The sequence below is a fragment of the Balaenoptera borealis genome (assembly GCF_965194805.1).
Source record: "Balaenoptera borealis genome assembly, chromosome: 15".
Classification (NCBI taxonomy): Eukaryota; Metazoa; Chordata; class Mammalia; order Artiodactyla; family Balaenopteridae; genus Balaenoptera; species Balaenoptera borealis.
In genome coordinates, this window is record NC_138871.1 from 83,640,319 (window position 1) to 83,665,266 (window position 24,948).

At 47.5% G+C, this 24,948-nt stretch overlaps 1 protein-coding gene across 12 annotated transcripts in view; it reads right to left on the reverse strand.

The window, feature by feature from the left end:
* Positions 1-24,948, reverse strand: part of LPIN1 (lipin 1) — a 169,126-nt gene that overhangs the window by 80,756 nt on the left and 63,422 nt on the right. For 8 of the 12 annotated variants that reach the window (XR_014235014.1, XM_082357511.1, XM_082357503.1 and 5 more), the window contains 6 exons: positions 14,542-14,742; positions 13,702-13,797; positions 9,997-10,304; positions 6,937-7,062; positions 4,660-4,767; positions 891-1,020 (listed from right to left, as the gene is read on the reverse strand). Coding sequence is in view for 11 of the 12 variants with exons in the window: in XM_082357511.1 (XP_082213637.1) it covers positions 891-1,020; positions 4,660-4,767; positions 6,937-7,062; positions 9,997-10,304; positions 13,702-13,797; positions 14,542-14,742 (969 nt within the window). In the remaining variant the exon portion in view is untranslated. The remainder of the gene's footprint in view (positions 1-890; positions 1,021-4,659; positions 4,768-6,936; positions 7,063-9,996; positions 10,305-13,701; positions 13,798-14,541; positions 14,743-24,948) is intronic. The other 4 variants (XM_082357507.1, XM_082357512.1, XM_082357509.1 and 1 more) reach the window with 2 other exon arrangements.

Sequence of the window (24,948 nt, forward strand, 5' to 3'; positions counted from 1 at the left end):
AAGTGAATTACGATTACACCCAACAACATGATGAATCTTGCAAAACTAATCTCTGCTGTTAGAGCCAAGACTGGGTTTATTCTGGGGGTTTGCGGGTGGGGGGGGGGCGGTCAGTTGGAACAGTAACTGCAAAGGGTCGGAGGGTTTCCAAGTTCTGATTTAGTCCCACTTCCTGGTCTGGGTGCAAGTCACGTGGACACATTCACAGTGTGAAACTTTACTGATCTCGGCACTTAGGATCTGGGTATTTCTCTGAACGTGTGTTATATTTCAGTGAAGTCTACTCTCAAAACGTGAATGAACAAGGGCAGACTTGGTGGCTGGTTCACATGAGTGGGAAATTAGCATTTCTGACTCTATCTCTCCAAGGAGTTTCCAGTTATGGAAAAGATTTATCCAAACAGAAACCGAAATGCAATTTGTGGGCCAGAAAGTGGGGAGAGGGTATGCATTTCTGTATCCGATCCCACAGCTTCGGGCACAAATGAAAACAATGCAACAGTGGATCTGTGGCCGGAACTGTTTTGCCAGAAGAAGTGATGGGTTTGCCCTTTCGTGCCGTTTCTCCAGCAACAAATGACATGAATTTGTAAAGATGGTTGGCTGCATCAGCACTACCACTTGTGGGCAGAGAAATCAGCGTTTTCCGTGAAAATAACCTAAATAACCTAGAAAGGGAATCAACCCACAGCTTCAGCCTCAACAGACCTAGTCTCCAAAGAGCTGCCCTTCTTGAGTCATAACAGGAATGCTTTCAATCTTCACTCACTCACTCATTCATTTCTTCGTATCACAAAGATTTACTGGGGATACAAGAGGCCGTAGCATCTTCCAAGGATCTTACAATATTATTATTTAAAAAAAAAAAAAAAAGCCCCAAAGCCACTTACCTTTGTGGCTTGGGGCAATTCTCCCCAAAGCCAGAGCATTTCTAGATTATTCTTCTGCATTGTCCTGTCCGCAGACTTGCTGATCAATTCCGAATCACTTTTAGGTGTTGAAGGTCGGGAAACTGAAGGACTTAAGAAAACACAAACGCATGATTAAAGTGGGAAGGGAAACTTTTAAAATTGTTTTTGGCCCAGAATTCTATGGTTCGGGAGAGCCCAGAAAAATGCACCCAACCCGCCACTGCCTTATGTCCACAGCTTCATGACTATCCCCTCTGTGGCCACCAGGGTTCGACAGAACACGCGCCAAGGGGGAAGGTGCTCCCAATTTGGGTAGCCCTGTCCCAACCTGCCGCCAAATTCCAAGCAAGTAAAGATGAGAAGAAGGAGCATTTAAAAGGGGAAGTTGGAAAAAAGAGAGATGAAACGGGAAAGGGAAGAAAAGTTGGTTGCCATCTTTCCCTGCCTCACCCTGACCTCAACGCTCCTGCAATGCCAGTTTCCAAATCAAGCCCCTCAACTCGCAGACAGCTGCAAGAGGGTCCTGGCCGTCTCGGACATGCACCCATTATATCCTATACTGAAAATATGTATAAATCTGCACCGGCTTTGAAAACAGGGAAACTGATCATGGGCCAACTTTACCACAAATGCCAGATGCCACCAATAACTCACTAACGTGGCAGGGACCTCCAAGCTGAGATTTTGCAAAATATTATATCTTCCAAGAATACTTCAAAGATTCCTATTTGCTAAGCTCTTCTTCCTGCAACAACACATCATGATGCTTAATTCTCAGACCAGCTTTTAAGTGGCTGTAACTTGGGTTTGCCTCTCTGCGTTTTCTACATTTTCACTCCTGAGCCCTGAGCCGTCACACCTCGGTCCAAGCACAGAAACCACCAACTTATCTACAGAGTTCTCACAGCCTTCTAAACAACATGCGGATGAGAAAAAAGACCCATTTAATTATCTCTGGTCTTCCATCTCCTGCACCATTTCCTCTAAGTAAGATGACAGTTTTAAATGACGTGAGAAAGAAAGCCCCTGCAATTTTCCTTTTGCACCTTCTCTCACAGCCCTCACACGGTCTCCCCTAAGTCACCTCTCATCCATGTGCTTGGTTTCATTCATCTGTTCAAGTTAGATGTCAGCTCCAAGGGAAGAGAACTCTCCTGCCAGGACAAGGAGAGCTCGTGGATGACACACAGCTCGTTTCAGACAAATAGGGACCCTGAATGGCTAAACTGCTCCTGGCTCTCTTTAGTCCAGCCATTCGGACAAACAGACTAAATGCTGCTTCTCTCCATCGTTTCACACGGAGGTGGACGTTGGCTGGCTCCCCCTCCCTGGGGGTCCGCTGCCCTCCATCCACGTCAACGGCACGTGGCAGCCCTCGGGCTCCGCTTGGCCAGTCTGCGGAGAGGAGGACCCTGAGACCGCATACCGAGGGCGTGTAAACGACGGGACACCTCTACACGCATGAGCGTGCATGCGCGCGCGCGCACACACATACACACACACACACACACACACTCGTGCCCATAAGGAAGGAGTCCCCTGAGGAGGAACGCTGGGCCCTCCAGACATCGGAGAGGTGAAGTGTTCATCACCTCCAACCTGTCCTGCTCCCTCTAGTTTCCTAAGTCTGCTTTTCTCCAAAGGGTCAATGCTTTTCTGGCACCGAAGTGTCCAGAATTACACGTTCAGTATCAGTGACATGTGCAAATGGAGCGCTGTGGCCTCCAGCGAGGGGCCTTTGTGCCGACAACTGTGACCTGGGTCATTCTTTCTCCAGAGGCATCACGGGGGAAATCCATCGTAACGGGCTTCCTACCCTCACTGGCGCTGCACCCAAACCTCAAATCATTTGTTTGAAAAGAATACAATTTATTTACATTTTGTTGTAAATTCTTTGGAACAATACACTGTCTTACCCACCGCGCAAAATTAAGTCAAGCCCTTCAGACTGAGCCTGCTCTGGAGTCGGGTGTCGGCAAACGTTTTCTCTAAGATGCCAGGCAGCAAGAATTCCAGGCTTTGCGGGTTACGTGATCTTTGCAGCAACTGCTCAATTCTGCCCTTGCGGTGCAAAGGCAGCCACAGACAATATATGGACAAACTGGCTGAGCCCCATAAAACTTTACAGAAACAGAGGGTGGGCCGGACTGGGGCGACGGGCTGTGGTTTACCAAACCCCACTCTAGAAGAATGCACACACTGAACGCGGTTCTCTGTCACCCCGCTCAACTCCAGAATCCCTAACATTCTGATGCTGTGATAAAAGCTACAAGCCACACAGTTTCCACAGAGGCATTCAGGTGGGCAAATTCATATTCACAAAGGACCCAGCCCTGTGTGAGCCATAAGCTAGACGTGTCACCTCTCACATTCACTGTGCCGCTACAATAAACGCTGGCCCCCAGGCCGCACCAGCCTCTCGGAAGGATGCCGCACCCAAATACATGAGCACGGTCTGCGCTGCTTGTTGAGAGAATTCAGACAGACAGAAGATGAATTAGGAAAAAGACTCCCAGTGCTGAGTGTGATCGATGAGAAAGATGATTCCAGAATTTCTAATATGATTACCAAATATTAGACTTTTAAGATAAGGGTTGTTCAAAAAAGTAAGCTTCAAGGTCACCGATTGATCTTCATAACTAATGCATTTATTAGCCATAATAGCTTTCAGCATTTTCCCTGAAATCCCAATCAGGGACATCAGTTGTAACTGCTCACAACTTAGTTGACCTCATTTTAAAATGGCCTTTCTTCTGCACAGTAATCTGTGAGTGAAGTACGTCCTGAGATTGGGTTCTTCAATCAAAAAGAAAAACAGTTTCCCAGGTAGAAGTTCATCACAGCTTCTCTGTTCAGGTTTCTAAAGAAAACCCTGTAGGTCTACAAAGCAGGCAGGTCAAAGCATGGGCAACGTTGAGGGAATGGAGGCAGGAACCTAAGGCCTCTGCCTCAGATGAAGACTCTAATCTAGGAACCCAAACCTTCAAGTCCATCCTACGCTATTCTCCAAAATTCTATGCTACAAATGCTGTGGAAACATCTGATTATATTACACAGAAAGTCTATAAGCTATTTTTTTTTAGGAATTTTTTTTTTTTGATGTGGACCATTTTGAAGTCTTTATTGAATTTGTCACAATATTGCTTCTGTTTTATGTTTTGGTTTTCTGGCCGTGAAGCGTGTGGGATCTTAGCTCCCCAACCAGGGACTGAACCCACACCTCCTGCCTTGGAAGGTGAAGTCTTAACCACTGGACCGCCAGGGACGTCCCAGAAAGTCCATAAGCTATTTAGTGAGTTATAGTAATAACTCTCCTTATGCTTAAGCAACATCTTAAAAAAGTCTCGTAAACTTATTTGTTGAACAACCCCAGACACAAAACAGAGATCATATTCCCAATTTTCAATGCATTGTTCTATTTTTCAAAGCACTTCACAAAATTAGAAAGAATTATATGCTTGACCCTAATTTCCAGAGAGTTAAATTTAGTACTTTAAAAAAAAAAAATCTAACCATCGACAAATGCTTAAAATGAAAGGAAAAGTAATAATCTATACGTATTTTCTTCATAAGTGATTTGGTTAGTTGGTAAAACAGATTGGTAAGAGTTAAATCTACATTTTCACTTCATAGAATCTACATGTATTTTCTACATAAGTAATTTGGTTAATGGCAACACATAGTTCTAAGAGTTAGATCAAAGTTTTTATTATCAAAGACATCCACGGTGGGAAGATAACCCATCTACCTTTCCGAAGCGTGGAAGTGGGAAGATTGTGGAGGGCAAGAGCTAGAAAGACCGCCCTCGGCCGCAACTGCCAGATGAGGGGGGTGCCTCCTGCAATCTATCAGGCTACTGGATGCCACGTGATCCACATTAAAGGAGAGAGAAATCACAAGTCAATTCAATTAAACAAAATTTCTTATCAATTATTCGACTACTCTCCACGATAACATCTTTAAGAAAGTGAAGGTACTTGGGCATCGAACAATAGCAGAGGATCACATGTTGAAATCACTAAGAAATCAACATGAATCTTCTGAACCACAAAAACAGGAAACTGCCAAGACACCCATTTCACTTTCTATTTCAACCATATGCCCATAAAAGCTCGCTTTTCTTGGGTCAGAATTTAGTGCCTAATCAAATGACTTACTCCAAAAGGCTTGATAATTTGGGCTGGTAACTGTCTCTTAAAAGAAAACACATAAACCCAAGTATGGAAATGTATCTATTTATCCTAATTTGTAATTGCATTTAACAGTGGCCAGATCACTTAATCTGACATGGTCATTCTTCTGGATTCACAGAGCAAAACATGAAAGACAGAGAAACATATACAGGATTGTGTTTAAAACATTTGTTTTAAATGCTTAAAATTAATGTAGAGTGTTTGAACAGATTTTTCTACCTATTAGTGGTTTCTAAATATTCCACATCATTTTCTTCCTAAAAGTACTGTGTTTTTTCCCTCAGGGTTTAACTCCACAGACCTAGGGAGAGAATGTACGAGGTTCTAGAAGGGTCTTACACCTGCACTGTCCAATATGGTAGCCATGGGCTGCATGTGGCTACTGAGCATTTGAAATGTGACTGGTCCAAACTGAGATGTTCTGCACATATGAGATACACGACTCAAAGGCTTATGAAAATGAGAATGTGAAACAGCTCAATAATGTTTTAAAAAACTGATTACCTGAAATGAAAATATTCTGGATATACCAGGTCATTGAAATAGATCATCAAAATTAATTTCATCAGTTTCTTTTCATTTTTTAAGGATGGTTACTAGAAAATTTTAAATCACATATGGAGCTAGCATTATGTTTCTACTGGACAGGGCTGGCCTGAGGACGGACAGACCCCCATGAGGGGACTCCACGGGCCCCCAGCCCCACCCTGGCTGACGAACTTGCACTGTCATGGTCCTGGCTAGAAACCAGGCACGTGACGCATCCATTTTTCTCCAACCTCAACTTCAGCGCACAGGGCTGACCATGCCATCTCACTAATGAGATTACTCGGGTCAGACTGGAACCGGGAGTGGTGTCTACATGAGCCTGGCTTCAGGTGGGAAGCCCTGCAGCACGTGCCAGGGCTTGGGGGCTCCGACACCTCCCCTTTAGACCAGAAGCAAACCTAACACGTTAGGAGCACGAGTAACCAAAGGATGTCACTGTCACTTAGATCAGTGCTTCCCAACCTCTTTTCCATTCTCGCCACACCTCCGGGATCTTTTCTTTCCCAATAGCCCTCCCTCCACCATGAAATTGTAATGCCATGGATATACTATGTATCTGCTTATGTACTGTGGCCCTTTGGAGGTCACACACTATTATAATATCTAAGATTTTTTTCCCACCCCAGAACCAAGTTTTGTCCCGACAGGGGTGATATTATCCCTGCTGAGAAGGCACGCTTCAGTTCTGTCCCCTCCCCAGTCCTGAAAACTGCTCAGAAGGGCTCACATATCCTCACAGGTTTCGCAGCCTTAAAGACTTTAGAGTCTTCCCCGCACACGGAGCAGCTCTGGTTCTCCAAGTTGATACAGGAAGTCTAGGGCCCCTTGAGAGTTCATTTCAGGGAAATCAATATTCGTAAACGCAGCAAGGGAAGAAGGCATCATTCTCGCAGCCCCGAATGACCGCAGGGGCCCCCAAAGCAACCTCTCTGCTCTTGAATCCCACTTTAGGGCTCAGGTTCCAGAAAGGCTCTGTCACCTGTCTGCTCCTGTTGACAATTAGCTTTATGTAACTTAACAAGTGGTTGGCCTTTCAGTGTCTCCTGGGGAAGCTAAGAGCCATATCTGTAGTTCCATTTTGCTATTAGAAGTTTATGATCTGCACATGCTCTGGTTTTAATCCTGATCTGTACCTCCTACTCTAAACTGTGTTTTTTCCAGTCCTAATTCGTTTCATTTTTTACTTAGATTTCACTATTTTATTAAACATGTTTCCTGTAACTGACTTGGAATCCTCTGGACCAGGACAGGTGAACACACACGTACACACACCAGCCACTCACCTGGTGCTAGGTGACCACTCTCTGTCGGAATTCGGGTAAGATGCTGACTGAGGGTAAGTCATGACTGGGGAACGGTTTTCCTTAGGGATATCTCCTTGGAATGGAGGTATATCATTAGAAAGAGTTCTGCAGACCGAAAAAAAATCAAAGTCAAAGAATTATTAGTGATAAGATTCATAATAAAGGCAAGTTTCCATTTTTTCCTTGATTATCGCTAATACTTCATAGATTAACATGATCTCCTTTTAAACCACCCTGGTGGGACTTCCCTGGTGGCACAGTGGTTAAGAATCCGCCTGCCAATGCAGGGGACACGGGTTCGAGCCCTGGTCCGGGGAGATCTCGCATGCCGCAGAGCAACTAAGCCCACGCGCCACAACTACTGAGGCTGCGCTCTAGAGCCCGCGAGTCATAACTACTGAGCCCACGTGCTGCAGCTACTGAAGCCCACACACCTAGAGCCCGTGCTCTGCAAAAAGAAAAGCCACTGCCATGAGAAGCCCATGCACCACAACAAAGAGTAGCCCCAGCTCGCCGCAACTAGAGAAAGCCTGCACGTAGCAATGAAGACCCAATGCAGCCAAAAATAAATAAATAAATAAATAAATAAAATTTTTATAAATAAACTACCCAGGCATATTCCAGGCACATTCCAGGAATGTGGACAGGAAAAAAGTGACTCAGAGAAATGTTTTGTGTGCTCATGCTTTGGCTGAATTATAAATGTAAAGTGATTTTGTTCAAGAATTGGGACTTAGACATGGGCTCGATGACCACACTGCTTGTTACTTACACTGTAGGGCCTACAGAGTTGTCTTTCACATTTCATGTCGCAAAAGCCTGAGAGGTGGATTGGGCCCAAAACCGTACCCAGAGGGTTAATAAAACTCTTGCCATGCACAAGTGAGCTACCAAATCCCTGTATGGCCGTACACAGATAATGTTTCGTCTAGCAGAATAAATAAATGTCACAACCAATCGTAGTCTTTTTTTTTTTTTTAAAGTGTGAACTTTTGCTCTCTTGCATTTTTTTTTTAAAGTGTGAACTTTTGCTCTCTTGCATTTTTTTTTTTAATTTATTTATTTATTTATGGCTGTGTTGGGTCTTCGTTTCTATGTGAGGGCTTTCTCTAGTTGTGGCAAGCGGGGGCCACTCTTCATCGCGGTGCGCGGGCCTCTCACTATCGCGGCCTCTCTTGTTGCGGAGCACAGGCTCCAGACGTGCAGGCTCAGTAGGTGTGGCTCACAGGCCTAGTTGCTCCGCGGCATGTGGGATCCTCCCACACCAGGGCTCGAACCCGTGTCCACTGCATTGGCAGGCAGATTCTCAACCACTGCGCCACCAGGGAAGCCCCCAGTCGTAGTCTTATAATTATGAAATGGTGCAAATCTACCTCGTTTCAGGTATAGCATACTCAACGAAATAGGATTCACTATTTCACTCACGCAGAGGCCACTGGTCTCTATTTTTGGATGTTATCTGAAATACCTAACACTAAGTTCTGGAACTAAGAGCCACACAGGGAAGACGACTGTAATAAACCCAACCACCCAGCTTCCGAGCCCACAGCAGATCAGAGGCCACAGTTAGGAAAATCGACGTTGCCAATGTGCCTTTATTTTTAGCCAGGAAAAAAAAAAAAAAAAATTCTATTCTAAATAACAAAGCAAGAGGTTAATCCTGATGTTCCTTCTCCCTTTTTTTTTAAATTGAAGTATAGTTAATTTACAAGGTTATGTTAGTTTCAAGTGTACAGCAAAATGATTCAGTTATCCATCCTTCTCCCTTCTTTTGTGTTAACAAGACACAAAAACAACGATCAAAAATTACACTGAATTACATAAAAATATGAAACATCAAATATTCTTTACAAATGTTTTGGCTTTTTAAAATGGCATTTTTCACCAAAACAGTAATACCCAGAAACAGCATTTCGTCACACTATTAAAAGCAAAGAAAAATAACAGGTGTCCATTCAACTTTGGGCCTCATCAAAATTGAAAAGTTTGCTTGTGGAGAAACCGGTCATGTTCTACATTCACCTGTGGCCCTAAGTCTACAACAGATCGGCCTCCAGCTATCCATCAGCCCAACTGCCAGGCTCATAGGTGGTGCTCAAATAGGAATAAGCGGGTTCTGAAACAACGGTTTCGTGCATGAAGTATTCATTTGCTGAGCTCCTGTTTCTTGGTTCTGATCTGGAAAGCTGGAGTTATCACCAAGGATGTTACCAATCGTCTCTCTGTCATAAGCTACATCCCATCTTTATGCTACTTTAGAATCGGGCCTGCAGGATTCCAAAATTCAGTCTCAAATGCATTAACAGAAGAGTAAGAAATTCTGGGGGGAAAAAAGTTTATAAGAATAATCCTACTACAATCCCACTGCTGGGCCAATATATGGAGAAAACCACAATTCGAAAAGATACCTGTACCCCAATGTTCACAGCAGCACTATTCACAACAGCCAAGACATGGAAGCAACCTAAATGTCCATCAGCAGATGAATGGATAAAGAAGATGTGGTGTATATATACATAATGGAATACTACTCAGCCATCAAAGAGAATGAAACAATGCCACTTGCAGCAACATGAATGGACCTAGAGATCATCATACTAAGTGAAGTAAGCTAGACAGAGAAAGACAAATATCGTACCATATCACTTATATGTGGAATCGAAAAAAAAAAAAGATACAAATGAACAAAACAGAAATAGACCCACAAACGTATGGTTACCAAAGGGGAAAGGGGGGAGGGATAACTTAGCAGTTTGGGATTAACAGATACACACTGCTATATACAAAATAGATAAACCACAAGGATCTACTGTAGAGCACAGGGAACTCTATTCAATATTCTGTAATAACTTATAAGGGAAAAGAATCTGAAAAAGAACAGATATATATATATATTAAAATAACTGATTCACTCCTGTACACCTGAAACTACCACAACATTATAAATCAACTATACGTCAATTTAAAAAAAAAAAGGATCATCCTAAACAACGAATTCACCCAGCTTTAACTGAGGCCCTCCCTTTCACCCACATTTACCTACTGCTGTCCAGCAGCTCGGCCTCCTCGTCCGAGCTCATCTCTATGGGGAACATGTCTTCATCCTCGGACGTGTTCATGTTGTCGTCCCTTTTCAGGCTGTCCAGCTGCGACTTCCTCCTCCTCTTCCTTCGCTTCTTCACTGAAGAGCCACTTGAAGGGGTCTCGCTGGGAGGTAAGACCTGGGCTGACGTGTTGGGGTCCAGGCTTCTTATCCAGTCTACAGAGTTCCTCTTCAGCTGGGACTCCATCCTCGAGGCTCCTTCCGACAGGATCGGGGAGGTGGCCAGGTGCATGGGGATCACCTCCTGAAAGACAGAACACATTTCCAAGAAGGAGCGTCGTTAGTTGGGGTTAAAGGAGCCGGTGGTGCCGACGACCCACCAGTGCTAATTCCGGAGCCCAAGCACCGTGGGCAGTGGGGAGCACGGGGCACTCACGGCGATCTGCAGACGCGGCTGCCGAATTTGACAGGCGGTCATAAAGTCGACAAGTCACTAATTGCCATTTTGTACTGAATCCTGCGTTTTCGTAATTATAACAAAGTGAGGTAATTATCAGTTATTTCAGGCTACCAAAATTCAACTTGGTCTGAAATTTCCAGGGTAAAGAGGAAAAAATGGGCTTGGAGTCATCACATTACCCTGGGAACTGGACTCCGTTTTGCACTCTAGTGTGTGTGGGGGGCTGTGTGTGTGTGTAAGAGAGAATGTGTGTGTGTGTTTTTAACATGCACTGAATTAAGAGGATAATAATAATTTTTAAAGAAAACATCTGACAGTGTCCCCACACCGTGCCCCAAGTGCCCACCTGCACCAGAGCACACCTAGGTATGTGGCTGTCGAGTGATTAGGTACTGACCCTCTTCTCTAAAAAAAAACAAAAATAACAACAACCAAAAAAAAAAAAACCCTCCACTGCCTGTCAATTTAATAGTTGTTTTATAATGATTCACCAGTTTTTTAAAAAACTATAGCAATCATTTTATTATCAAATGACTCATTTCTTATCAGAAACCTGGTAACAAGTAGTAAAAACTAGGGTTCCATCTCTGATGAGCTATGTGATCTTGGGCAGAGTCACTTAACTTCTGAGTCTGTTTCCCTCATCAGAAAAATGGAAATGATAATCCCAACCTTACAGCGTTGTTAGATAAAATGGAACAATGTAACTATCGTACATACAGCCTGACACATATGCAAAAATTCACAGACAAACATGAATGGATAACAACAGAAAACGGTATTGGAACAGTGGGAATCAGCAATTTTACACAGGAAGCTTTGGGAGATGTTGTTTACTGCAGTCTGCCTGAAGTTGCAACAGAACTGAACAAACAAGAGGAGTTTGGTGCTTTGGAAAACGTGAAAGCTGCTCGTGAACTCTATCCTCCTCTATCAGGAGAAGTAAATGAAATTAATGAAGCTCTATCAGAAAATCCAGGACTTGTCAATAGATCTTGTTACGAAGATGGTTGGCCGATCAAGATGACACCCGGAACTAGGTGAACTAATGAGTGAAGAAGCACATGAGAAATACATAAAATGTACTGAGGAGAGACAATGGAACCCCTAAATAAACTAGTTTGAAAGAAAATCTAGGGAAAAAAAAAGAAGTAAAGAATACATACAAAAGAGAGGGTATTAACAAGCATGCTGCTGATAGTTTAAAGTAGCTTAGAAAGGGACTTCCCTGGCGGTCCAGTGGTTAAGACTCCGCACTTCCACTGCAGGGGGCTCAGGTTCGATCCCTGGTCAGGGAACTAAATCCCGCAGGCTGCGGCATGGCCAAAAAATAAATAAATAAATAAATAAAGTGGCTTAGAGAGCATCAGACAATGTGCTACACGTATAAAATCCACATCTGAGCAGTAAGGCTGAGGCTGGGAAAGACCATCGCACCTTTGGGAAAACCAAAAGAAAGCAGAGCCTGGGATGGTTTTGTCCTGAAATTGAAACTATGGGCATTCATTTTAGAGCCTGGAGCTATTTAGAGGCGTTCCTCTATACAGGCTATCTTCTCATAAAGGAACCAATTCAAGTGGTTTTTATTGAGGAATCTCTACATCAGATCCCTCCAAAGTGGCTTTCCCAGTGAATGAAAGAGTAAAAAGAAATGGTTTGTCTTAGAAGAAAACATGGGGGTAAATCTTCATGACTTGGAACTCGGCAAAGGATTCTTAGATGTGACAACAAAAGCACGAGCCACAAAGAGAAAACAGATAAATTGGACTTCATCAAAATTTAAAACTTGTGTGTTTCAAAGGACAACATCAAGAAAGTGAAAAGACAACTCACACAATGGAAGAAAATATTTACAAATCATCTGATAAGGGACTCATATCTAGAATATATAATGAACTCTTATAACTCAAGGATAAAAAGACAAATAACCCAATAAAAAACGATCAAAGGATCTGAATAGACACTTCTCCAAAGAATACATACAAATGGCCAATAAGCACATGAAAAAATGCTCAACATCATTAGTCATTAGGGAAATGCAAATCAATACCGTGATGAGATACCACCTCACACCCACCAGGATGGCTAGAATCACAAAGTCAAAGAGCAAGTATTGATGAGGGTATAGACAAATTGGAACCCTCGTGCACTGCTGGTGGGAATGTAAAATGGTGCAGCAGCTTTGGACAACAGTCTGGCAGTTCCTCAGTGGTAAATTCAGTGTTACATATGACCCAGCAATTCCACTCCCAGGTATACACCCCCCAAAATGAAAACATGTGTCTATACGAAAACTTGTACGCAGCATTATTCACAACAGCCAAAAGGTGAAAACAAACCCAAGTGTCCACCAACACATGAAAAGATAAACGAAATGTGGTATACAGATACAGTGGAATATTATTCGGCCATACAAAGGAATGAAGTACTGACACAGCCAGAACACGGATGAATCTTGAAAACATTATGGTACATGAAAGAAGTCAGGCACAGAAGACCACAAACTATGTGATTCTACTCAGATGGAAGTTCAGATTAGGGAAATCTATAGAGACAGAAAGTTTGATTAGTGGCTGCTTACGGCTCAGGGTGGTGGGGAGTTAGGGCTTTAGGGATAGGGGAGGTGTAGCTAAAGGGTACAGAGTCTATTTCTGAGGCAATGAAGATGTTCTAAAATTGACTGCGGGGATGACTTGCACGTATCCGTGAAAACACTAAAAACCACAGAACTGTACACGTGAGATGGCTAAAGCACATGGTGTGAGAATTACATCTCAATAGAGCTGTTAAACATTTTTTCATAATAAAAAATTAATGTGATTTGGTCACTCACTAAACAAAAATTCGAACATTTCAGCCGTCTGAGATTTGACACACGAGTATAACCTGTATGCTTTGGATGATGGTTTCAGACCAGGGTCATTCAACTCCTCTGTCTCCCTGGAAACCGGGAGCAAACGCAGCAGGCTGGGACTGATGGTTTCAGGCCAGGGTCATTCAACTCCTCTGTCTCCCTGGAAACCGGGAGCAAACGCAGCAGGCTGGGACTGCTGAGTCTTGGGTAGGCATAGTACACACTCACCCTGTGGCTCAAATCCCCAGGACAGGTAAACAGCCGCTCTTCTCCTCTGCCGTCACGCACACAGCCGGCACCAGTATCACCTCTCCACACACGCCCCCAGATGAGCGCTGCTCAACGCTCAAAACGCGGGCGTAAGCTTCACCACCCAGCCTTCCTTACCTGATCGTTATCAGTCTCTTGAACAAAAAACGCTTCTCCATTATCTCCCAGTTTCATGTGCAAATCCACTGCTTCCCCATTGATTTCTATGTCAACCTGAAGGAAAAACACATGTTCTTCATCACAACAGGAAACCTCACGGGGAATGACCAGATCTCTACATGCGCTTCCGTCACATACATCCCCAAAACACCTCACAATTCCAAGCCTCCGTTGGTCACTCTGGTCGAGAAACGGAGTCTACTCCCCCGCCACCACCACCATCCTGGGTCCATGCAAGCTTGCAATTGCCCCAGTGAGTAGAGCACAACACAAGTGAGGCCACGTGGCTTCCGAGGCTAGACCAGAAAAAGAAGGCAGAGTCCGCCCAGCTCCCTCCCTTGGACGATGCTTGCCCTTGCAGCCAGCCGCCATGGTGTGAGGAAGCCCAGGCCACGTGGAGAGGCCACGTGGAGGCGTCTGGGGGACAGCATCGGCCAAGAGTCCAGCCAAGGGCCACCAGCCGAGTGAGCAAGTGCATCTACACAGGATCCCAGCCCCCAGCCCTGAGTCTTCAGCTGAGGCCCCAGGCAGCAAAGAGCAGAGACGGGCCAGCCTGCTGCACTTGGTGTGAATTCCTGACCCACAGGACCCCCGGAGCTTAATAAACAGTTGGCTTATGCCACTAAATCTTGGAGAAATTTACACAATCAGAACAACCTGAGTAACTGTCAATTCAGGGACCAGCCCTTTCCAACGGAAAGCTAAAACTCGGGGTCCGCGAGGAGCTCTGGATACGTAAGGCCACAGAAGTGCGAGGGTTTTTCTCTAAGGAGAGAACCCGTCCCCCAGGTCACGTACCACCTTCTCTCGGGAACGCAGGACCCCCATCTTCCCAAAGCGGACGTGGAAGGGGGAGCACTGCAGGCTCCCGTTGGGCTGGCGGACCACGATGATGTCAATGCACCCGGACAGGGTGGCAGGGTTCAGCCCCTTGTAGAGCTCCTTCACGGTGACAAACACCTGGCCCGCCAGCTGCCCGACGTAATTCATGGTTTGAGCCTAGGAAACAGAGACACAAGCACGGCGCACAAACGGTTACCTCGGGGCAGGCTCTAGAGCCAGTCAAGATGAACGTGCACGCGCCACATGCCCGACTTCAAAGACACCCAGCTCAGCGCATCCGGCTCCCCTGGAATGGGCCCCACCCAGCGCTCCGCACCCCAAACCCTGGCCGCCCCGGGAGGCCTGATCTCAGTCGTCACCGGGCTCTTCCTCTCTGAGTCCACGGTACATGTGGCTCTTGCTCTGTCATCACGTGCGGGTTTTACAGACCAAATCTTAAGGCTCTTGAGAAGAGAGACTATATTTGAGACCTCTTCATATTCCCCACCACGCCAAAAAGAGTAGGTGTTTAATAATGCTGGTAGAAAAAAACGCCTATTTTCACTTGAGAAGGAAAAACTAAGTGACTTTTATTTTCCAGTTTCCATCCTGGTCCTTCTCTGCCCGCCCGATGCTCTCACATCTCGAGGGACACTCGTGCTCGGCCGCGGTTTGTCTGCCCAGCCGATCAACCGAAGTCCACTCAGCAAACATCCAGGGCCAACACTCCACGAGGGGCCTGGTGCTGGGAACACAGGTTAAAAAGACGCAGACCCCGTCCCCCGGAGGGACTCGGGCTCGTGAAGGAGAGAGAAGGAGAATACACGTCCGTGTGGTTGTGTCTGCTTGGACTTAAGGAGACGCCAAGGGACTTACGTCCAGGGAAAGAGGAGAGCCATCCCAGAGGGGCCGGCAGTCGACGGGTGGGGAGCAGGGCTGGGATGCCCCCCGGGAGAGGAAGGCGGACAGGCCGCGGCAGACAGACAGGTGTGCGCACAGGCACAGAGGGGGTGGCGCCTGCGGCAGAGAACACGCAGGGGGGACAGACAGGTGTGCGCACAGGCACAGAGCGGGTGGCGCCTGCGGCAGAGAGCACGCGGGGGGGACAGACAGGTGTGCGCACAGGCACAGAGGGGGTGGCGCCTGCGGCAGAGAACACGCAGGGGGAACAGACAGGTGTGCGCACAGGCACAGAGGGGGTGGCGCCTGCGGCAGAGAGCACGCAGGGGGGACAGACAGGTGTGCGCACAGGCACAGAGGGGGTGGCGCCTGCGGCAGAGAGCACGCAGGGGGGACAGACAGGTGTGCGCACAGGCACAGAGGGGGAGGCGCCTGCGGCAGAGAGCACGCGGGGGGGGACAGACAGGTGTGCGCACAGGCACAGAGGGGGTGGCGCCTGCGGCAGAGAGCACGCAGGGGGGACAGACAGGTGTGCGCACAGGCACAGAGCGGGTGGCACCTGCGGCAGAGAGCACGCGGGGGGGACAGACAGGTGTGCGCACAGGCACAGAGGGGGTGGCGCCTGCGGCACAGAACACGCAGTGGGGGGACGAGAGCCGACACCGGCCAGGAGACTCGGAAGGTGCTTTGTAGCAACTGAAGCCGTCGGGGACTCGGGAACCACAAGACCAGGATTCGATCCGTGACTGAGAAAGAGCGCTGCGGTAAAAATGTAGAGAAGGCGGGCAAGAAAAGACACTGAAGGCAGGAAGGCCAACCTGTGGCTGCTGGTGATGGTGCGGACAAGAAAGGATGCCAGCCTGAAGGGCAGCAGTGACGGAAGAAACGAGGCAGAGCGCCAATCCGGGAGATGTGGGGCACAGGGCAACGGGAGCCCCGCCGGCGCCGAGCCCTCCTCACGGCTGGGGCTCTGACGGCCACCCCGGTGTGAGCCACCCCGCCCGGCTGCCCAGCCAGCCTGGCCCGCCCTCCAGTTGCCCGTCCCCCCGCCCTGATGTGACTCAGACACTCAGACTGGCCCGGCCTCCCTCGGGGACGCGGCTCTGCTCAGTGGTCCTTCCCCCGCCGGGTCCTTCCTTCTCCAGCCCCAGCCACGCCTACGCTTCGGGGCCGAGTCCAGACTCTCGTGTGCCCTCCCCTCTGCACACTTAATTAACGCTCTGGAGGCTTCCAGTATCACCTGAGCACACAGGGCTCACGCAGTGTGACTTCCAGCACTCGCCCACACAGCCCAGTTCCTCGGGGAACCCACCCAGGAGCACGCGGGACCACACGGACGCCACCCGCCCCAGGCCCCCAACGACGGCTCCAGCAGCCGCCGCAGCGCGTGTGCACGCCTGGCCCTGACGAGCCTCTGTTACACTGGAACTGTGAACTTTCTCGCTCTGACGATGTGTCTCTATTTTGCCAGGTGGTTTTCCTGTCACTCGGTGAAGCCAGATTCTCCTGGAGGCCAAGGATCAAGCCTGGTCCTTTCAAGTTATAAAAAAAAAAAACCAAAAACTACCTTTTATAAGCCTCAGCTCAACCCCTACAACACAAGCAGAAGTGATACTAGCATCCCTGCTTCACAAACGAGGTAACGGAGGCTCAAAAGTGGTCGGTCACATGCCCTGCAGGCAAACAAGAACTGCTGATTTAATTCTAATTTAGAACAAGCCAGAGACCTAAGGCAGTGAACAAAAGCTTCGAAGAAAAGAGCGTGAGAAAGTCCTCTGGCTCGCTGTGCAACTTTAATGAACGACGCCCTCTGGATTCCCTCAGAGGAGGAAGCAGGCAGACCTTCCGAAGACACATTCAGACGCGAAGACCTGGCTCCTTTAGCTGTGCAGCGCCCACCGCTAACACAGGCCCAGGCACGAGGATACAGAAGATCGCGCACCTTCTAAGTCTGCTTAGTGGCGCAGGTTAACTGACTTCACGCAAAGGGGGAGGGGGGGACAGTTCCTGAACAGTACAGAAAAGGATTCTTTGTAACCTTGACACTCCCTCTAGGCAATCATTTTATAAAAGAAATCATCACCGCAATGGTCAACCTAGATTTTAACATACTGGGCTCACTAAGAGAGAGAAACTTCTCACTCAATAGCAGTACCCGCAGTAAAAATAACATTTTTGTATGATTTCTTTCATATGCATGGCCTCATGTTCACGTGATTCTCACAATAACCCTGTAGGTATAAGGCCTTTCAGATGGGAAAACTTAAGGACAAGCAAACGTGCAGTGAGGCAAACGCCCAAGATCACAGGCCTGGAATCCTACCTCGGCTTTGGTTCTGTCGAGCCCCCTCTCCCATCCCCCACGGCTTCCCCCAACTTCATCACCCTCACATAGGAGCCCTGCTCACCCCGAATGACAGGGACCACCTCCCCAGCACTGAGGTCCGGAACCCACGCCAGCTCACTGCTCTGCGGGCACCGCTCCTGAGAAGTCCTCAGGCCCCGCCAGCCAGTATTTTTCATTCATAAGAAAGAGAAAGCTCATGACTGGATGCTATTGCCATCTCTGCATCCTAGCTTCTCATCTGTAAGATGAGGACATCGGCCTAGGTGACCTGCAAGGTCCAATTCCAGCTCCAACTGTCCCAAAGATAAAGGCTGCACTCCTCAGTCCTTAGCAACTGAAAGGGCATCTTTAATAATTTGAACGAAATGTTGCTCTCTGCTCTTGGCCTCAAGACCAAAGCATCCCTCCCCCTCCTAACAGTAAATTCCAGGTTATCGTGCAGAACCTGAGAATTCCAAAGCTGGCAGGATCCGGACTGAGTTGTTGCCCCAACATCCTCGTTTTCAAGAAATAAGCCCAGAAACGGTAAGTTACTCAGGCCAAATTCCCCCCACGGCAGAGACGGAGCCAGACTCAGATTCCTCGATTTCCAGCCCTGTGATCTTCCCTTTGTGGGGGCCACGGGATTGGCTGGTGTATTTTTCCAACCACAAATTTATCAGAAGTTGCTTTGATATCTTTAGCTCCCCCCTCTATTGAATAACTTATCTACAAATCTGAAGACACCTCCATTTGGAGGCAGAAAATCTGGTCTATAATCCTTAACAGATGACAGGGTCAGGGTCCCACCTGGCAACACGCTCCTAGGAACTGTCAACATCTACACCCTGGGGCTGCCAAAACTGGGCGCTGACAATTTTTTAGAAGGGGGAACACTACCACCTCACGTTTATTTGGATGGCTGCTACCTAAAAAGTAGGAAGAAACATGCACTGGTGAGGATGTAAAGAAAATGGAACCCACATGCACTGTTGGAGGAATTGCAAAACGGTGCAGCGACGGCGTGGCGACCCCTCGACAAACTTAAGACAGGGCAGCCACATGACCTAGCAATGCCACCTCTGGGCATACAGTCGAGAGAACTGAAAAGCTAGGTCTCAAAGAGATAACCTGCACCCCCGTGTTCACAGCTGCATTACTCCCAACAGCCAAAAGCTGGGAACAACCCAAGCGGCCACAGATGGATAAATGGATAAACAGAATGCAGTATTATAGACACAATGGAATACTACTCAGCCTTAAAAAGGAAGGAAATTCTGGCACATGTTACAACATGCATGAGCCTTGAGGGCATTACGCTAAGTGACACAAGCCAGTTACAAAAGGACAAATACTGTATGCTCCTATTTATCTGAGGTACCTAGAGCAGATAAACCCATAGAAACAGAAGGCAGAACGGTGATTACCAGGGGGTGGGGACAGGGCAGGGGAAGTTCGTGTCTAACGGGGACAGAGCTTCAGTTGTGCAAGATGAGAAAAGTTCTGGAGCTAGAGGGTGACCGTCCACTGTGTGAATGCACAACCACGTGCATGTATTACATTAAGTCTACTGAACTGTTCACTCAAAAGTGGTTAAAAGAATAAATTTTATGTCATGTGCATTTTACCACCATTTAAAAATTTTTTTACAAGGAGAGTAAAGGAGAATACTGCATTAACCAAAACTCATTTCAGGAAGATGAACGAACCATTATTTGGTTAAAAAGTTTCTTTGAGTGACAGCTTGGGCCCACGTCACCTCCAGTGCCTGCCTGGCCGAGGGGCATGAAGGCAACCACACTCTGCTTGACCTTCCCCTTGTCCAGGGTCTCTTGTAAATACATGCTGGCGAATAGGTACCGAATACAAGAATAAACCAGCTGGGCACCGGTTCCCAAGTTTCACTTCCGTCAGTTCTGTTTGAAGTAAAAGGCTCAAGGAAGAAGCTAATTTGATGTCAGTGAAGAAGCCAGGCCAGCCAGAGTCCCCCTCCCTGCCACCCTTCACCTCCCTCCTGCCACGGTGTCCGCGGAGACACACGAGCAGGCCCTGAGGGAAACGTTTGCCCTGGAGAAGAAAGTGCCTTCAGGACCTCAAGAGAAGCCAAAGATGAGCAAAACCTGTACACAAAACAAATGCTGCAACTTCCACTGAACAGCTTCGAGACACCTGTCCTCCACTCACCCCATTCCAAGTTACTTATCAATCTCCTGATTTTAATCTCAGAATTTGGCAGGAAACACCTGCTTCACCTGACAAGGCTTCACTGACCACGTGAAATGGGATTCCACAACCCTCGTTCAAAAGTTTTTCTAGGGGCTTCCCTGGTGGCACAGTGGTTGAGAATCTGCCTGCTAATGCAGGGGACACAGGTTCGAGCCCTGGTCTGGGAAGATCCCACATGCCGCGGAGCAACTGGGCCCATGAGCCACAACTGCTGAGCCTGTGCATCTGGAGCCTGTGCCCCGCAACGGCAGGGGCCGCGATAGTGAGAGGCCCGCGCACCGCGATGAAGAGTGGCCCCCGCACCACGATGAAGAGCGGCCCCCACTTGCCGCAACTAGAGAAAGCCCTCGCACGAAACGAAGACCCAACACAGCTATAAATAAATAAATAAATAAATAAATAAATAAATAAATAAATAAAGTAGCTATTAATTTTAAAAAAAAAAAAGTTTTTCTAGCAAAGCTGAGCCAAGCCTCCAAAAAAACCCTCTGGCCAAACTGGGGCTCTCTAAGCTGTGCTTAACTCTGAGGTTAGGAAACAGGTAGATATATTTTTCTCAACATGACATCTTCCAGCTTGACCTCCTGGAATACTACTAACTTTCTAAGATTATTCTATGCCATTGGAACAGTGTCATTCCGCATACTCTTCCCTAAGTTAGAAACCACTGCAGTAGTGGTATTAGACCCAAATAGATAATACACCACGGAACACATAAATCCAAAAGCGTATCCCCACCGGGAATTCTAGCTACAACATTCATAATCAACAGCTTCTTCAGCTTGAAGAGCATCAATTATTAAAACTAGGGGCTTCCCTGGTGGCGCAGTGGTTAAGAATCCACCTGCCAATGCAGGGGACACGGGTTCGAGCCCTGGTCCGGGAAGATCCCACATGCCGCGGAGCAACTAAGCCCGTGCGCCACAACTACTGAGCCTGCGTGCCACAACTACTGAGCCCGCGCACCTAGAGCCTGTACTCCACAACAAGAGAAGCCACCTCAATGAGAAGCCCACGCACCACAACGTAGAGCAGCCCCCATTCACCGTAACTAGAGAAAGCCCGCGCGCAGCAACAAAGACCCAACGCAGCCAAAAATAAATTATTTAAAAAAAAAAAAGAACCTAAATACGGGGCTTTGAATTATTTTAGGCCAACCCCTTTAATCGTCAATTCAGGAATCATTCCCGCTCATTTATTATGCAAGTGGATAAAAGTGATTTTAATTCCCTTCCCGATTCTGTCAAGGAGACTATTATCAAAGGCATGTTATCTAGGAAATAACAGTGTCTCCATTTTCATACTGTGGCTGTGTTTCCCGGCCGTGATGCTACACAGTGATGCTCCGATAGGCAACACCCAAGTCGGAGCTACTCCTCTCCAAGAAGGCTGGTGGATCACGACTCGGGGCTGAGAAACCTCACCTTAGCAAAGGTCAAAGAGTGCAAAACTGTCTCAATAAACACAACTCTCAGAATCACCATTTTTGTTAAACCTTTCTCACCTTCATCATTTCCTTCTACCTTCATCTCTTTAAGTCCCGCAAGAGTTCTACAATCACCCCTTAACCTGTATTTCCCATCGCGTCCTCCACGTCCTCATCTGCATGTCAGGATACCTTGTTCATCTACACACCCAAAATCACTCATTGTTTTGCGAACTGAACCTTCCACTGGCCCTCCTGTTCAGTTAACACCACCCCCTCCCATCCTGGGCAGTTGCTTGATAAATGCAGGCTGTCATTTGTCATGTGGCTGGAGAGACCCCATCCACCAAGCTGTCTGCCCTCCTTGAGGACAGGGAGGGGGCCTGGTCATCTCTGGGCACCCGGCCCGTCCCAGGGACCCAGGAAATGTTGTGGCCATACACAACCACGTTTCCTTTAACTTCCCAGGCTGCCTTTGACTACATTCTTCAGCATTTGCCAGGAGCCTAATCCCTTGTATTTGTCTATTAAGCTAGGTACGTGTGGAATGACGTGATTGAATTAAATCTATATGGTGACTGTCTTCCAAAAAGGGAAAATGCTTCATTGGTTGGGAACGCTTTTGCATTGGTTCGATGGAAACAGAGGATGCACAATCAAAGCTGCCTCGGTCCAACTCTTATCACTTTGAAACAAACGCACGTCCCAGAGTGACGGACCAGAGTGCAGGAGAAGCCTATTTCTCCCTGGTGACCATCGTGGCAGAACAGGACTGGGGCGGTGGCAGGTAGGGGGATGCGGAGCTATGTCACAGAGGGGGCCCCCGGGGCAGACATGGCCACACGGGTAGGCACAATATTCTAGTGCTTTAATGAGGAACGAGGAGACAGGTCATCACATAAAGAGAAATGAGGAAACGTACCAGAAGCTAATGAAAGAGAACTACTGAAAGCAAATTCCCTAACTCTACTAGAATTTCAGCAAAGGCTAACCTGTGGATCATCTTTGAAAGGACACCCAGAATGAAACAGAATTTCGGGCTCTCTGAGAAAACAAATTCTACTGCCGTATGATGTTAACTTTTTGTCGGTCACCCCAGCCCCCCCGCCCCCAGACCGATCCTTGTTTCCGTGAGGCTCTCCGGGGACCTGCAGGTGCAGCCTGGACGCACATGCTTCTTACCTGACGCAACAACCAGGAACTCCAGGGATAATAAGTGGAGGCAAGAAGGTAAAATGATGGTTTGGAGAAACATTTAAATGGGCTTGGAAAACCACGACGGGTGCCTACCGACTCTGGAGAACAAGGAATACTCCAAAGCCATCAGACCCAACGCCCACCCCGTGGGTGCTGCAAATCCTCGGCAGGCCACTCATCTCTAATAATCACCTTTTCCTGAATCCCAGGTGAAAGGCCACGCAAGCCTCCACACGACGTTTGTTCAGCACTTCACGACACACGAAACTCTTTTGCCCAGGGCAGCTCATCTGATGCAAATCTATGAAACTCCTTTGCATAACAGGTGAGTACTCAGGACCGACATCATTACCCCATTTCCTACAAGGAACTGGGGCGCCGGGGCTTGCGTGGTGTTCAGGGCAGCACAGCTGGTAAGCGGCAGTGAGGACGGGGGCCCAGGCTGAACCCCTGGAACTCCCTGTCCTGCTGTGCGTAGCGTTGCCTCCCCTTCTTGCTGGACAGAACTGGTATAAATGGGTGAGGCCCAGTCAAAGAAAAACCAGTCGTGTGGCTTTAGCAAAACAGATGGCAGTCATCTAGTTCTAAAAGTCGGTAACGTTCGGCACACGTTTACAGGGTATCCAGTGCTACCCAGGTGATCAGAGATTGTAATTAAAGTCGGAATCAGAGAGAGGCCATCCCAGAGCCAGGGTGGAAAGCACAATCTACGAGACCAAGCTTCTAAGAGAACTGACTCATTAGAGGGAGTGAGCTCAGCATCAATGGGAGTATTCAAAGAATCTCAACCACGATCGAACAAAGAGGCTGTAAAGGAAATTCAAGAATGGGGCTCTAAGTTGATGATTCTATGACCTGGTCATAACAACATCATAAAAGCAAGTTTTCATCCCAAGCAAGAAACCAGGGGTTTGGAGTTGTTTTTTTGTTTTAGGGTTGTTGGGGTTTTTTTGTTTGTTTGTTTTTTGTTTTTTGGCAGGGGGAGGGGGAGAGCAGGGATGTAGGGGAGAGGGATTTGTTTGGGAATTTTTTTTTGTCCCATCATAAAAAATTCCAGACGTGCACACACCGCCTCAAAGTAGCTTAGCAAGTCTGGGTATGAGGAGAACAGTGCTAAAGTTCAAAAATTAGAAGAAATAAAGAAAACGGGAATTGTTCTCTCCCAGGAACATGAAACTCATGACGACAATGCCCCCAACTAAATTCACTACAAACGCAGTTTAGGTAACAAGCTCGTAACACGTTTCTTGACAACAAACAGGCCATGACAGATAAAGGATAAGTATGAAAAATAGAAACTGCATAAAATTGGGGGTGTGGACAAAAAAAAAAAATGCTGCCTGCCATTTCAGTAAACAAATAGCGTTGCCTGCCATTCTGGTAAAAACAGTGAACGTCGCCCGACCGTCAAGCCACCCACCGCCACTGTAGCCACCCCAACGGTGCACCCCGGAGGGAACTCAGGATGGAGGAAAACAGGACACAGGCTCTAGACAATTAAAATCTATTTCAGAGAATTCATTTCAATGAGCCCAGACTCTTGCATCTTCCCGTTCATAGACAAGCCCTCAAATCTTTAACTCGAGATGTCTGGGGTTTTGTCATTAGCAGTAGTCTTTTGATGCTCAACTACATTTTCTGTTTTCAGCAAAAAATTCCTCTATCCCCTGGCTCTCCCCTTGCCTCTCTGGAACACCCAGGCTGTAGTCCTCAGTAAGGTCACAGATAAACATAGCTCCCCTCGGGGCTTCCCTGGTGGCGCAGTGGTTGAGAATCTGCCTGCCAATGCAGGGGACACGGGTTCGAGCCCTGGTCTGGGAAGATCCCACATGCCGCGGAGCAGCTGGGCCCGTGAGCCACAACTACTGAGCCTGCGCGTCTGGAGCCTGTGCTCCGCAACAAGAGAGGTCACGAAGGTGAGAGGCCCGCGCACCGCGATGAAGAGTGGCCCCCGCTCGCCGCAACTAGAGAAAGCCCTCGCACAGAAACGAAGACCCAGCACACCCAAAAATCAATCAATCAATAAATAAATTTAAAAAAAAACAAAAACAAAAACAAAACATAGCTCCCCGCTTTCAGGTGCGCACGTGTGTTTAGTCAATGGGGCTCCGAAGGCCTGGACGTGCTCGCCTTCCTCCGGCACTTGTGAGCTGTGTGCACGGCGGCCAGGTCTTCACGTGGCCTCTCTGATGAGAGGTACAAGACAGTGACTTTGAAAAGGTCTTTGCCCTTGGAAAGCACAGGCCAAACGCCTGCCATTTCTTCCCTGAGCAAATGACTCGATAAGTCGGACTCAGTCGTGGGCTCT